The 15,603-nt window shown below is 38.2% G+C and overlaps 2 protein-coding genes across 3 annotated transcripts in view; both read left to right on the top strand.

The window, feature by feature from the left end:
- Nucleotides 1-2,044: 2,044 nt before the first annotated feature.
- Nucleotides 2,045-4,030, top strand: LOC135721837 (glutamine synthetase-like). Of its 2 annotated transcripts, none has more exons than XM_065244279.1 (6): nt 2,045-2,213; nt 2,291-2,452; nt 2,545-2,694; nt 2,816-2,943; nt 3,025-3,224; nt 3,321-4,030. In XM_065244279.1, the coding sequence occupies exons 1-6, from the start codon at nt 2,045-2,047 to the stop codon at nt 3,631-3,633; spliced, it is 1,122 nt and encodes a 373-aa protein (XP_065100351.1). In that variant the 3' UTR covers nt 3,634-4,030. The 2 variants fall into 2 exon arrangements, with proteins under 2 accessions (XP_065100351.1, XP_065100352.1); XM_065244280.2 differs by having other exon boundaries at nt 2,521-2,694.
- A 431-nt stretch (nt 4,031-4,461) lies between these two features.
- The window catches only part of arrdc1b (arrestin domain containing 1b), a 38,988-nt gene continuing 27,846 nt past the window's right edge, over nt 4,462-15,603 (top strand). The window contains exon 1 of the mRNA XM_065244131.2: nt 4,462-4,715. Coding sequence (XP_065100203.1) covers nt 4,598-4,715 — 118 coding nt within the window. The 5' untranslated portion in view covers nt 4,462-4,597. The remainder of the gene's footprint in view (nt 4,716-15,603) is intronic.

The following is a 15,603-nucleotide window of genomic DNA, read 5'->3' as shown; positions in this document are numbered from 1 at the left end:
ATGTGGACGTATTGTAAGGAAAGTGTGACATGAGGGCCATGCGGAGCTGTGTGTGTGTCCCTACACTAAAGCTATGCTGGGATTTTCAATGCCTTTTAACTGTTCACAATTGAAAAGTGATGTCAAGTGATGGTCCAGGGTGATGTTTACATTTTTCCAACTTAGTGTAATTCTGTGGACAGCTTAATTTGCAACAGTTCACTAAAAAATAACACTTTTAAAAAGTGACTTCCATTTTAGCCTGTGTTTGGAAAAAGTAAATGATGGCATCATAAACATTTTTGGGAAAACTAATCCTATTAGAAGATCTGTGGGACTTTACATTACATATTGATCTAAAAGCTGCCTTTATCTTTAAATGACATATGGCGACTTAATGAATATGAGTTGTGGTAGCAAGGATCTCCAGCAGATGTCTGGATACTGTGATCACAGCGCTTTGCACCAGAACATTGAGTTTAATCCCAGATTACTGGAATGGGAAGTAATTCAACATCACTTGATAAAAAATTATCTGCTAAATGACAACAGATTAATTTTGTAAACTTGATTTGTATGTGATTTGTATATGACGTTTTTTATATATTTTTTTGCCATTGTCTGTGTTGAAATAATTGCAATTACACGCTTTGGTTGTAACAAGAGTATATGCAAGCTGGCATGCTGTTGTCTTGTGCACTCAGCAGACCGTGTAACCCATTGTGTTTAATTTTCAATAAACAAGCATTTTAACTTCAACAATATTTGTATAATGTTTTTTTTCTGTGCCTGAATAAAAAAAAAAAGATTTGGATCCCATTAATTATATACAAGTTCGAACCCAACCAAAGAGCACCTTCTGGGGTCTTTTCAGCAAGAAGCGCCCCTAGATTCTTTCCTGGATTTAAAAAAAAGATTTGTTGAGTTCATTCTTAAAAATATTTGTTGACTCAAAAAAGTTGTTTACAAATTGCTGTGTCAAGTAATATTTTTAAGTTGAAATAACTAAAAATTACTTAAGTTGAGGCAAGTTAACTTTTAACAGTATTTTTACAGTATTTCCTGTTAAATTTTAACAGTAAAGTGATTTCTCATGATTTTTAGATTTGCCTGATCAGGAACATTCAGATTTTCATTTTAAATGTTATGCACAAGTCTAATCATTGTGGTTCACTCATGTAACTAAATCCATTTTGAGTTAAATAGTCATGCACTTAAACATGCAGTTATACCATGTTTGCTTCAATGGCGTTTTCGCAGTAAACAGTGGATGTACTTTATCAGCTAAAGTATAAGCTGGTAATGATGGCCAGTTCAGCAGGGACTCACAAGAGAGCTCTGGCCTGCATTTTGGCACATTCAGAGGTGATCTGGACCATGAACCTCAGGTCCTCTGGGATGTCTTTTTGCTGATGTCTCTTTACAGTGGAAACTTGCTGTGTGCAAAAGGTAACTGAGGTGAGAAAAGTCTTAGCAAGTAGATTTATATGTGCATCTCTCGTTGTCTCAGGAGAAATCAGACTTTAGCAGAGCAGGTTTCATGAGTTTATAGTGGAAACGTTCATGTTGCATTGTCATCTCAGGGTTAAGTTTTAGGTCTGCATCTTTGTAAACGTCACACAACATATATGCCTTAAATGTGGTTGCTTTAGCAAACAGACTGCAGTGTGCATGGATTGGAGCCATTTGCAACTTCTCTGAGTAAGTGATTTTACATATTGAGTATACTTTGTTCCTTTATAATCATTTATACACTAATACTGGGATGTTTCAACCCATGGTTGGGTGTAAAATATGGACAAACCCAAACACTGCATGGTTTAAACTAACCAAATGTCCACATCTGGCACAACAATATAGTAAAAACAACCCAGCAACAATTCTGTTGTCCATTGTTTACTCAACCATGCAGAACTGTTAAAGTAAATATTTAATAATTATATTAAAATGTAATATATAAATAGCATATTAATATAGGCTACTAAATGCAAAAAGCAAAAGAATGTCAATATAAAAAATGTTTTTGTCTCTCCAGATTTGATGTTTACTGTAAATCCGGTTTAGCATGTCTTATGTATCAGACAGCTCTTGCCTTAGAAAGGCCCTCCGCCAGCAATACCTCAGTCTAACCCAGGGAGACCACTGTCAAATCTCTTATATCTGGATCGATGGCTCTGGAGAGGGTCTGCGTAGCAAATCTCGAACCATGGATTCTGAACCAAAGTGCATAGCCGGTACTAGCCTTTTGGTTTGAGTTGACCAGCAATACAACCAACATGCCATTTATACTGGTTTGCTTGTTTCTCGCCAGATCTACCAGAATGGGAGTTTGATGGGTCCAGTACAGGCCAGGCTGTAGGATCCAACAGTGACATGCTACTCATTCCTGTTGGCATGTTTAGAGACCCGTTCCTTTTGGATCCCAACAAGCTTGTCCTATGTGAGGTGGTCAAGCACACCCGAGAGCCTGCAGGTAATAAGTAAATATCAACTTGATATCTTTAATATATAGATTATGAGACTTCAGCCTGGATTTCACAGACATGGTCACATTTGTTATCTTAGAATCAAACCATCGTAATAGATGTAACAAGGTCATGGAGATGGTCCAAGAGGAGCTCCAGCCCTGGTTTGGTATGGAGCAGGAATATACTCTTTTAGGATTGGATGGACATCCTTACGGCTGGCCCAGACTTGGCTTCCCCAAGCCGCAAGGTTAGAGATTGTTCATTTTATTGTGTATATGTCTTCAAACGCAGAAAAGCTTTAAATGCATTAATAGAAGATATTTGAAATGTATCTGATTGTAAAGAGAATTGAATCTATTATCTGTCAGGTCCGTATTACTGTGGTGTTGGTGCTGACCGGGCCTTTGGAAGAGACATCGCGGAGTGCCATTATAAAGCCTGTCTCTACGCTGGCATTAAAATCTGTGGCACTAATGCAGAGGTCATGCCCTCTCAGGTAACAAAAAATAGTTTGGGTGTTGTTGAAGAAACTACCGCTATATGTCCTGGATGGTCATATTCTGATCTCTCTCTGTAGTGGGAGTTCCAGGTAGGACCCTGTAAAGGAACTGAGATGGGAGATCAAATGTGGATGGCTCGATTCCTGCTGCAAAGGGTCTGTGAAGATTTTGGTGTGCTGGCCACCCTAGATCCCAAACCCATGAAAGGAAATTGGAATGGAGCCGGTTGCCATATTAATGTGAGCACTGTGCACACAAGAGGAGAAGGAGGAATGGAGTATGTATTGATGATGCACATACACATAAAGTAGCCTACACATAAAAAACATTATGCAAATCTCATGGCCATTAATCTCTCCTCTACCTCATGCAGGTACATTGAGCAAGCCATTGAGAAACTGAGAAAGCGACATGTTGAACATATTCGAGTCTATGATCCACACGGTGGCGAGGACAACAAGCGACGCCTCACAGGTCTTCATGAGACCTCCAGCATCCATGAATTCTCTGCAGGTGTTGCTAATCGAGGTGCAAGCATTCGCATCCCTCGTCTGGTGGCTCTGGACAAGTGCGGTTACTTTGAAGACCGACGTCCTGCTGCTAACTGTGACCCATATTTAGTCATCTGTACAATCGCCCGCACATGCATGCTGGAAGAGGAAGATGAAGTCGTTGATCTGGAATAAGAGAACCTACATAATAGCCATTGTATGTCATTTCAGCATTTTAAATACCTAAAAGGTTATATACAGAACATATTACACTTTATTTTAAAATATCCATTTCTTCATCACCAAAATAAGAATGATATGAGTAATATCATAATATAATATGAAATTTACCATCCTTTGTCAACTTTATATAAGCATCTGTGAAGACTGTAGTGCATATAAATCAAAGACTTTATACATTATAAGTACTCTGACATTATGTAGCATAATCCTCATGTTTATTTATTTATTGAGTGAATGCAGGTTAATTGTACAATAATGCCATGTTTGCATTCTCAGATCTATTAAGTTAGTAAAAACACTAATGTGATGGCTAAGCTTTTGTCTTGGGAGAACTGCACTGCTTGATGTGCTATTGGCTGTCCACAAGGGGGAGTAATAGGCAAATGTTTAGGACTCTGTCTACTCTTTGCATAAACAGATACATGTGGAATAAAGTTTTTCTTTGAAACAATCTGAAGAATGTTTCATTGTAAGAGTTCCAAACAAGTGTTTTGTGTTATTGAATTGAACTGAATTAAATCCACTACCAAAACATATTTCTACTCTATTACAGTATCTGGTCTATTTACAAAACGTTACTTATTGTTCAAATTAACCTCAGTTATAAAATAAATAAATAAATAAATATATATCTATAAATTATTATATATATATCGCAAAGAATAGAAATATGAATGCTCAGCTTTTGAAGCGTTATCGCGATACTGTGATGTCATACGCAGAACAGCTTGCGCAGCGCCGCATGAAAGTCGAACGCGCCCCTGAAAATATTCGCGTGACGTCAAAAACCAGTCGGGTGGCGTCAACGATCGTGGATGGGTGGAGAGGTAAGAGCCGCAGGTGGGACGTGAAACCGGCTGCTTGTCTCCCGTTACTTTAACCGACGATAGTATCCGCAGTCGTGCTCTTTGGAGACATGGGGAAGCTTCAGGAATTTGAGATTACTTTTACAAATAACAAAGTGGTTTACAACCCCGGCGAATCGATATCAGGAACTGTGAGAATTAAAACAAGCCAGCCCGTACAGTTTAAAGGTAAGCAGCCTTATACCTTACGGATGGTTACTATAGGAACATGAAATGTTCATGAATTAACATTGACGTTACCTCCGTTAAATCGTGTTTGCGTGAATGATGGTGTTGAAAAGCAGCACATCCACATGTTACTGCGCGTGAACGTGAACCTGTCGCCATGTGATGTGTTGCATGTTGATATGTGCCTTAGCATCTATTGCTGTTCGATTGTATGTTTATTTGACGGTTGATGGTTATTATTTTATTACGTTTAGACTTGTAAGTTTTCTATTGTAAAGCTGAATAAAATCGACGCCTTAATCAACATCCTGTTTTTCGCGTGCTGCTGTTGTTGGTTTCGGTCCGAATTTACCATCGAACTGAGCCGCGTCTGAGTCCTTGTGTGTTGTATGTTGTGTGCTTTTCAACAGGTGTGGTATCCTTCATGTGTTTTGCACACTTGAAACGCACCTACAGTACTAAGATAAATAAAGATTTGTTCAGCTTTTTTGCGTTGGAATAAGACGCAAGGTTAAAGAACGCAACAACGAGGTCTTTAGAAGTTCAGCTAACTTGACACGGCGTCAAGTTACGCGACACTGGCAACCAGCCACTCGCGACGCAACGCAAGTGTACACAAACCAGCGGTGTCTACAGATTAATATTTTTACAAAATAACCAAGCACTAAGATATATGTTGACTTTAGTTGTTTTAGCTTCTTTTAATACTCTTGTCCTATGTTAAAGAATTGGAAGTCATCTTGAGGTCCCATTGGAATTCCGTTTGTCCCCTTAACACTGCTCTGAACTGTCAAGATAAGAAAGTAGGCTAGGTGCTGTTCACATTGTAGTACACAAAGAATACATTGTAGGTGTTTCGACTGAATTGTGTGGGTGAGATTTACTGTAAAGACGGACAAACCACAAGGGAAAGTGATGATGAATCTGAGCTTTATTGCAAAATTTGTCTTATTTGCATTCATCAGGATCAGAAAGAGCTTTGTTGCCAAGTTTAGTTATTGAAGCTTTCTTTCACACATCCGAATACACTACATTTACATTTATGCATTTGGTCGATACTGTTTTTCAATGCAACAATCGGGTGGTTTTCAAGACAGGGTTTCGATTAATCCAGGACTAGGCTTTAGTAATAATAAGACATTTAAGTAGTTTTTACACACATACCTTCCATAAAAGATGTGGTGTGCATCTTGAGAAAACAATGGCAGTGATATATTTTAAAATATGTCAGTATGGGGTGTTTTTACTTTTTAGTTAAGCCCTGCCCCAATATGTTTTATTATTAAGTGTGCTCCCTGATTGACAAATTGAAGAGAAAAATATAAAATATATATGTGAGGTAAATATGTGGTGTTACACAACTGCTACACAACTAAAATAGACCACACCTATGGGGAAATGATCGGCTCTATGGTCATGTTTCTGTTCCTTTTTGTATTTGGCAGCGTGCATGTGACCGTAACATTCTGTGGATTGGCAGATTGCTTCTGTGAAATGCATTACTGGTGATGTCATTCTAAGGAGGAAAAATGAGGTCACGTGATCGGTGTGATTACTCATTCCTACACTTTAATTCATTAGTTCTTTCTGCGTTTCCTATTGGGGAGGAGTTTGCCATTCACCTTGACTTAATATGAACAAAGCTCTTAATGTGTCTCGGTGGCATTTCCTCCAGGAGACATTGTGCATTGGCAAAACTGCTGGGTGAGATGAATCATGGATATGCGTTATTGGGCAGGTTCCAATCAGAAGTGAGCATCGCTATGCAGAGCCCTCTACGTGGGAACTCTAGAGGAAGAAGGGCAATAGTGAATAGTAATATAGTTGTTTGGTACGCACCTGGTGAAAGGAGTAATAAAAACAATTTCATCTGGAACAGCCATTTGAGTAGCATTCTCTTCCCAAATAATTATCCCATTATCTATTTTAAGAGAGCCTAGACTTAAAGGCTTAATACATCTTAAAATGAAAATCTGTTGTTTACTTACTGTCTTTGTTTCTTTTAAGAAACATCCCAGCAGGGTTAGCTTTGGCTAGGACTGTTGGTTTGTAATTGTTTCGCAACTTTTTTTGGTGACTCTATTGTGACTAGGTCCAATTCCAAGTTGTTACAAAAAGCCTTAATGCATGCTTGCTTATATGTTCGTCACATTCTTATATTAGCCCAATAGCCCTCAGTCCAGCCATAGACGGTAAGTGATGTTACTCATCATAAAACAGCTGTTCTCTGTTGAGTTTGTTTTATTTACAAAGCTGCTGACTCATGTGTTGATTGCCTTATCTGTGCTGTTTAAGTCTTGGCATGGACCTGATATGCGCTAAGGGCGTTTTTTCCAGTGCTGCTGTAGGCTGCAAAAATGTTATTAATAAAAAAATGAAAAGCATGGCATTCATTTTGTCAGGTTGCCTATTTGCCACACCCCGTATTTATTGTATGGGGTTACTGGGTGATACTGGCCATCAGAGGACCAGACAGCTTTGGCAGCAGACATATAATCCTTCTTAACTGTACAAGAGGGGCTTTCTAACCTTTTAATCAGTCGGTTACAGAAATCCTTAAGTAGACAAGATTGCTTTTACCTCATTTGTATCTAAAAGTTAACAAAATATGCATTAAGCAGATTTATTAAAGGATTAGTCCATTTTCTTAATTTACTCACCACCATGTCATCCAAAATGTTGATGTCTTTCTTTGTTCAGTCGTGAAGAAATTATGTTTTTTGAGGAAAACTTCCATAATTTTTCTCATTTTAATGGACTTAAATGTTCCCCAAAACTTAACACTTAACTCAACTCTTAAAATTTTTTTCAACGGAGTTTCAAAGGACTCTAAATGATCGCAAACAAGGCATAAGGGTCTTATCTAGCGAAACGATTGTCATTTTTGACAAGAAAAAAAAAACACTTTTAAACCACAACTTCTCTTCTTCCTCCGGATGTGTGACGAGCCAGCGCGACCTCACGTAATTGCGTAGTGACGTGGAAAGGTCACAATACATATATGAAATGCACATTTGCGGACCATTTTAACCAATAAACTGACACAAAGACATTAATTATTATCATTCGACATACAACAACGTCGGAACGGTCCTCTTTCTCCACACTTGTAAACACGGGGCATAGTTTCGCATACATCACCCGTGACCTGTTGATGTTTTGCGTGAGGTCGCGCTGGTTCATCACAGGACCGGATATAGATGAGAAGTTGTTGTTTAAAAGTGCATATTTTTTAGTATTGTTGGGGTCCATTAAAGTCCATTAAAATGAGAACAAAAAACATAATTTCTTCTCGACTGAACAAAGAAAGACATCAACATTTTAGATGACATGGTGGTGAGTAAATGATCTGGAAAATTTTAAGAAAATTGACTAATCCTTTAATGTAAAATTGAAGTCATCCAGAAAGAAGTGCCAAGCATATTTGATGACTCATCTTTTCCAAAGTCTAATATTTTCTTTCAAGCCTATATAAGAAATGTGGGTCTCCTATGCATGTTCGTTTTATTTGCTTTATTACATCCAGCATGATATCAAATAGACTTTCGTGATTGAGATAAGCTTGTTTGCAAAGCTTTTGAGCTTTTTGATGGTCTGTGTCTCAAGAGACTCTCATATGGACAAGTTCCTCTATTCATTACCCATGGACATTGAGTGATTGGTCCTGTAAGGCTACACCACTGTTATTGACGTTGGCATCATCATGATGCCACTACGAGTTACACACTGCATTTCACTGTGTGTTTGTGATGCACTGCTTACCGTTCAGCAAAATGCAACATTCACCATTTTAACAGCCAGTATGGTATCACACCCAGATTTGTGTTGCAATCTTTGGCGCACCACTCAACTATTATGTTTTGCCTGAGGCCGTTTGTCCCTCATAACGGAAATCGCAGGTCTCAAAAGTCATGATTTATTAAAGGAGTGAAAGGAGTGTTTGAGTTAGGTGGGTGATTTTTGCTCAAGAGGACTTATCTGAAAGACCAAATGCTTTACAGCGTGGATCTTCAACAGGGGTCCGGGACCCCTGGGGGTCCATGGTGCTTTTACTGGTGATCCTCTAAATATTGTTTGAATTATGACCTAAATGTGACTATAGATAGAGCATAAAGATGACTTTGTAAATACAGTGGTGGCCATCATAAGGAGATTTAGGTAATTTTCCTTAGAGGCCAATCACTACAAACGCATTTTAAATGCTTGGAAACGCAAGGTGCGCTGCAATGGCTTTTTGGCCGATTTAAAGGAAAACACCACAGTTTTTCAATATTTTACTATGTTCTTACCTCAACTTAGACGAATTTTACACTTGCCTTTCTTTTTTCAATGTGTGCACTTAATCTTTATACAGCGCGTTGTGAATGTGTTAGCATTTAGCCTAGCCCCATTCATTCCTTAGGATCCAAACAGGGATTAATTTAAATGTCACCAAACACTTCCATGTTCTCCCTATTTAACGACTGTTACATGAGTAGTTACACGAGTAAGTATGGTGGCACAAAATAAAAGGTGGCGATTTTTTTAAGCGGATAAAAAATGAGAACTGTATGGTGGAAGGGCACTTGCTATGACCTTGATCGAGGATGAGGGGTGCACAAACACACTGGAGACAGTGATTGACAGCAGTCCGTTTGTTCCAACTTCCAAGCAACTGTAAACCTCATCATCACAACAGAAGGCGTTCTCCCCTCATTCGATTAAACATTGGAAAAATGTGCATGACTTCAGGCGGTTTTCCGCTCTGAGCGCTCCTTCAAAAACATGTAATTGAAGTGAACGAGTAATTTCTCTAATTTCATAATAAGCACCAGTGAATCCACCGCGGCTCTCTATGCTCATGCTGAGTTCTCTCGCATGCAAAGGTTTTTCGAGGTGCTAAATAAAGAAAGCACTTCTCGCACACAATGCTAATAGTTGTAAAGTTTTCTGAACTTTAGCAAGCTAAAACAAAACTTGCGTTTATATCAGTGACACGTGGGCTGCTGGAGTGATGTAGTTTGACACGCCATTTGCTCATAGGACAAACATCTTTTATGTGAAAGATGAGAAAGAGACGCAAAGGTTAAGGGCTAAAATAAAGTCAAGAGCATCAAGAGACTCCATGGTCATCGCCTAAACCTGTCATATTTATAATATCCATATCTAGAGATCCGTCTCATATATACAGGTATATATCCTGCCTCTGGGATTGTGCATATATTCATAGTTTTCATCTTACATATTGCCTATTTTTTTATGTACTCTATGCATTAATACAAAATACAATGCATACTATAGCTTTAATAGTCTATAAAATTAATAACTGATTTAATATAGTGAGTGGCAAATTTCAGCTAATTTTTATATTCCCAAAAAACCCAATATAAACTAAAAACATATATACTACTGTGAAATATGCAGTTACCGTAAAATTAAAGTGACTCATTCTGTGAAATCGATTTTTGGGCATACCACCCACCCCCAGTGGACAAATATTAAAGTTAAAAGTGGATAAAAACAGTACTACTCACATAATCTGATATTTGTTGTGCTCAGAACAACCATCATTATAAAATGAAATAAAGAACAATATATATTTTCAGATCTGTCAGATGTTCTAATAACTTTGGCCACCACTGTATGTATAGTCGATAATGTTTGATTTTAATGTTTCAGTTTTGAAATTAAAACCTATTAATACTTGATGCCAAACCTCCAGATCCAGAATGTTTCACCGGAAAATGTTTTTATTCCTGTAAACCCTGATGTTCCAGCGTGCCCCAGCAGGCATTGAGGATATCTCAGAGTTAACAAGAACTCCACGCCTGCTTCTTCTGCCAGCTGTAAATAGCAAACACACTGAGTCACAGTGAAACCGGTTTGTTTCTTGTGGGCTTCCAGCCCTTCATATGTCTAGGCTTAGGGGTATTATTATCAAAATAGAGCGACCGTTTAATTAACACTCTTCAGATCGCAGTCATGATTTAAACTCAGAGAAAGGAATGCAATATCTTAGTAAGCAGTAAAGTTTCCCTTTTCACACCTTTTAACGGTCCTCCTACTGTGCATTTTTGTGGGTCTTTTTGTCACAGCTCAACAGGCCTCAAGAAAGTCTCTTTCCCTATCTCTACATGTGTGTCTCTCTATCTTATCCTGTTTCTTGCTCTTTTTCTCTCTTCCCCTTCAGGCTGTCATGCAGGACAAGGAAGGGTGAAGATGTCTATTTCTGGCTTTAGATAAGGCAGAACCGTCTCACAAATGAGGGTTGCAGCTGTAGCGTTTATAAAAGAACAGAGGGCTGAAAAGTGGGACAAATGTAATCATCTTTTTTGTTTGTGTCTAATGGTGCCCTAAACTTCTTCAAAAACTGTTTTTAAGTGTAAGCCTTTGTTTCACTTAACAAGCATTAATGACATGTGGGACACGACCCACACAACTGATCTGAGTCACTGAACATCCTCTGAAATTTTAGTCTCAAAGGGAAACAACAAAAAATCCCTATTTTCCATATCTGTACTATATTTAAACTAGTAACATGTAATTAACTTTTGCTACAAAACCTATTAAGTGCAAGACATGGTAAACAGTTGCAACATCACTCAATGTGCAACTAGAAAAATTTAAAGGTAAAATTAAGAAACTGAACCACAAATTAGGTGGCGTTGTGATGCATGTGGCTGACATGTTCGGGTTGTATTCAGATTCAAGTACTCACAAGGGACCCAAGTTTGAATTTGATCCAAAATCGTCTTCCCTGTACTTTGAGGAGTTTGAGAAAAATGGATGTGATGTTTAATGGATTCTGCCAACAAAGCAGTATTTCAGAATGGAGGCTGAAACTAAGCGTATTTGAAGTAGAGATGCACCGATATTAAAAATGTTCACCAATTCAGATTATTCAGACTAATATCAGCCAATATTAGGGGTGTCACGATTCTCCAAATCCTTGATTCGATTACATTTTCGATTCTAAGGTCACGATGCAAATTCAATTCTCGATTTTTACCTTCTTTTTTTGAAAGCACAAAAAATGCTATGCCATTTTTAGACTAGACTTTTATGAAATATGATGTCTGACCTTGAACCCGGAAATGCCCTGCCATGTTAGTCGTGCTGCCAGTGGAAAAATATGGTACACGCACATACATGATAAAACGAAAATTTCTGTCAGATGAACATCGTGCGTTTACACTACAAAAGCTTGGCAAGCCAACCGGACGTGAGATGGTGGCGTGGCAGCATCGACGATTACATTTTTTTATATGAAGTTTGAGGTTTTGACTTAATTTCTATCGATTTCGATTTAAAATCGAAATCATGACACACTTAACTAATACCGATAGTTTGGTGGTTATATTAACTTGCATTAACTAAATTCTGAAGATTACATTTTCTGAATGTTATTTGTTTATATAATGACCATTAATATTAAACGTTAAACAAGTGACGCTTCTTTACATTTTGTATACACAGAGCTCAAAGTAATTGCATTTTTCTGTTCTCTTTTGATAGACAGTATATATTGGCCACAACTATCGGCTGTTTTTAAACTATCGGCCGATAGTGTGAAAATGTGCTTTTATTGACTGATACAATTATTTGCCGAACATATTTGATGAACATATAACATGTGCCGAAAGCATTCGGTCCATATCATTATCTTATTTTTGACAAAGGTGTCATTTAGGGACTTTTGCATAGGGGCTCTTCAGATACAGTTGTCACTTTCCAATTATCTGCCTTGGTTTCAACTTTTTGCCTTGTTTTTTAGATTTTATCATCTCATAATCAACATCTTTAATTCATTATTCTTCATTTAATGGATGTTCCTTCTCAGCATTGCCCTGAGACATTGATTTCCACTTCTTTCTGTGGTAAAGCCTTTCGGAAATGTCATACTTAACCTTTATGGCCTTTCTTTGTTCTCATCTCTTTGTCTGAATGGTCTTCAGGTCAAATGAGTGGAACCGAAAGAGTGACCACACCTACCAAATCATGATTCACATTATAGCAATGAATCTGTGGAAGAGTTAGCTTGAAGCTGGAATTTAACACATTTCTCACAGATGGTGTTAAGAATCCTCTATAGCCAATACCAATGCCGGATACTAATTCTTCAAGCTAATATGCAAGCTGTTTGATGACTTTAACTGTAAAAAAATTCTAGATAAAGTTATACCACAGATGTTGTTTTTGTTATACAGTATTACTTGCAGTAATTAGGGAGCCTATAAAATGTTTTAATAGAGAATCAAATGAATAAGCACAACAAATGAAGAGTTTGGTTCCCAAACGCGATAAATGCAAAAAAAAAAAGAGTTACCGTACCGCCAAAATCAGTATTGTGTCAGGTCAGTATTAAAAAGTAAATTCTTAATTTTAAAATCCAATATCTGCCGTGTTATTCTGTCATCTTTCCTTCCTTTTTTCCCAAAACGCAATAAATGCCACTACCCCTTCTCTGCAAAATGCAATAAATCTGCTCAACCAATCACAGCTCACCATTCCACACACTGTAAACAACAATGGCGGCGCGTTGAATACACACAGAATCCTAGTTTTCCTCATTTACTTTGTACTTCGTAATCAACAAAAAACTAAAACAAAATAATACTTTTGATGATCTGTGACGGGGAAAAAAACGTAAGCAATCAAAATCGAATTATTTACGCGAGAGGCACTCGGGAAATGGAAAAATGCCGGCTGTTGCTTGTTCTCTTGACAGCATCAAGCTTCTGTCATGCTAACACATTGACCCTAGGGGATCTTATGAAAAACTTTCCATTATTTTACTTCGAGCAGGACCAAAACATTTTACAGCTGCTACGTCCCAAGTACCAAATGAATATAACATGGCAAAGATGAATGCACATTTATATTTATTCAATAGATTTATAGCATTTTGAGGAAAAAATAATCAGTTTTTATAATAAATCTTTGAAAATCAAAATTACGAATTTGAATTATTATTATAACCTGTCTAACTAATGTGAAAGTTTGTAATAGAAAACAGTGGTTTTCATCTTCTCACTTTCTTGGTATAGAAAACACGCTTTTACCGAAATTTGTCAAAATGGATTTATTGCGTTTTGGAACCAAAATCTTCAAATATTTATTCTACAAAGAGATATTTAATGTTTAATTATAAAGTCTGTTGTAAATGAAAACCCTTACAGTTTACTGTATGAATTAAATATACACACATTTGTATAAAGTACAACAGTTCTTCAGTGAAGAGCAGAGAGTGATTTTATTCAAAGAATTGGGTTACTGAGAGTCAGGTGTATGCGGACAAGAGCAGCTGTGAGGAAAATGAAAGTTTAAACTGTCAAAACTTAAAAACACATTCAAATAATAAACTTTCGGCATGAAAATGCCTCTGTGACAATGCCTCTGTGGTGTGTTTTGGGTTGAGTGTTTTATAGAGGGACAGAAATAAGGTTAGTCTTTACCTTACGAAATTTTTGGGCCGTTACCGGAGCTATCTTGTTGGAATGTAGTTGCTATGCTACCAGCATTCAAAAGTTCTGGTCCCAGGAGATGTATGGGGTTTCCCAGTCGATCTCCTTTGTGTGCAGGTTTTCCCTATCCCATTCACACTGAGACCGAAGGACAAAGACACTTTTACCTTCCTAACCAGAGTAAGCTAGATCAATTGTACAGAAGCTTAAACAGGTCATGGTTCTGGGAAGACAGCATGTTTGAGTGCAGTTTAATTACTGCAGACCTGCCAACCTGTACGCATTTTGCGTAGCAGGTACTCATTTTGACCTCAGAGTACGGTGGTACTGTGGTAAACTACGCAAAAACCTGGTGACGCCTCTGCCGCGCGAAGTACTCGAAACAAGCAACAAAAAAAATATGTCCAATCATCCACAAAATAGAAAGTGGGGATGATTGAAAAGTCGTATGGCCAATCAGTAACCCATTGCTCACTTGGTGCGGTTCGTTTGGGCAGGTGAGAATGCAGCAATCAAACTCTGGTGCGCACCAAAAGCAGGCCGAGACCTCCTTGAAGAGATGGGCTGTGTCCGAAACCGCATACTGTATAGTAGGAACTGAAAAAGATGAAGTACCTACTTACTTGGCGTTAAAACAGTAGGTACTGTATAGTATGAATCCGGGTAGTATGAATGAGATTCGGACGTACTACATCCGCCATGTTGCTACACGTCATGTCATTTCAGCACGAAAACAGCCGCGTGCCTCTTCTTCTTCGTTGGATAACTCCTCGTCCGGGGCATCATGGATAGTGAAGCGTCCATCGTATGCACACTGCAAAATCTAACTGGAAGTAGTAGGTCATTCGGGTACTTTTCGCATACTGTTTTTCGAATACTATGTATTCGGACATACTACTCGCCTCGCCTACTGCTTTTCGCGTACTATATAGTATGTAGTAGGCGGTTTCGAACGCAGCAATGGTCTCGGTACGCTTTCAAACGAACTCTAGAGGGGTTCCTTTCTGGTGAGAACACAATCGACCTAACTGCAAAAGTACTGCGCATTTGGCGCAATCATTATCGGATGAGGAAGTGTTAGTTGACAGTTTCTATTTGCAATATTAGCACAATGACAGGTCGCGGACATACCAGGAGTTGCGAGGAGGTGCGGTCAGAGGTAGTGTCTTTCGCCGTTTTTAGTTCATTAAAACGTTGTTTTTAACCCGCATCTGCGATTCATTCTGGAAATGAACAGTTTGTCTAGAGTGCTGTATACATACTACGTACAACCACGGAGACATAATTACAGCGTGCAGCCGTTTGTCCACGGTGTCTGCTGTATTTTCCTCCTTTTTGTTTACTTCCAGGGTTTCGTTGGGATTTTGCACGTTGATTCTGACCAATCGAGAAGCAGTTTAGGAAATATGTTCAATTACATTTGGCCAAGGAGTGATGTGGATCTT

Source organism: Paramisgurnus dabryanus, chromosome 18 (assembly GCF_030506205.2).
Source record: "Paramisgurnus dabryanus chromosome 18, PD_genome_1.1, whole genome shotgun sequence".
Lineage (NCBI taxonomy): Eukaryota > Metazoa > Chordata > Actinopteri > Cypriniformes > Cobitidae > Paramisgurnus > Paramisgurnus dabryanus.
Note: the sequence above shows the minus strand (reverse complement) of the source record. Positions and strands in the feature narration are given on the sequence as shown.

What these genes read in the sequence shown, in the direction of transcription:
- LOC135721837 (XM_065244280.2), top strand. Translation starts at nt 2,045, where the DNA reads ATGTCTTATGTATCAGACAGCTCTTGCCTTAGAAAGGCCCTCCGCCAG. An exon ending in TGAACCAAAGTGCATAGCCG is followed by an intron (nt 2,214 to 2,290) that starts GTACTAGCCTTT and finishes GTTTCTCGCCAG; the next exon opens with ATCTACCAGAATGGGAGTTT. An exon ending in AGAGGAGAAGGAGGAATGGA is followed by an intron (nt 3,225 to 3,320) that starts GTATGTATTGAT and finishes TACCTCATGCAG; the next exon opens with GTACATTGAGCAAGCCATTG.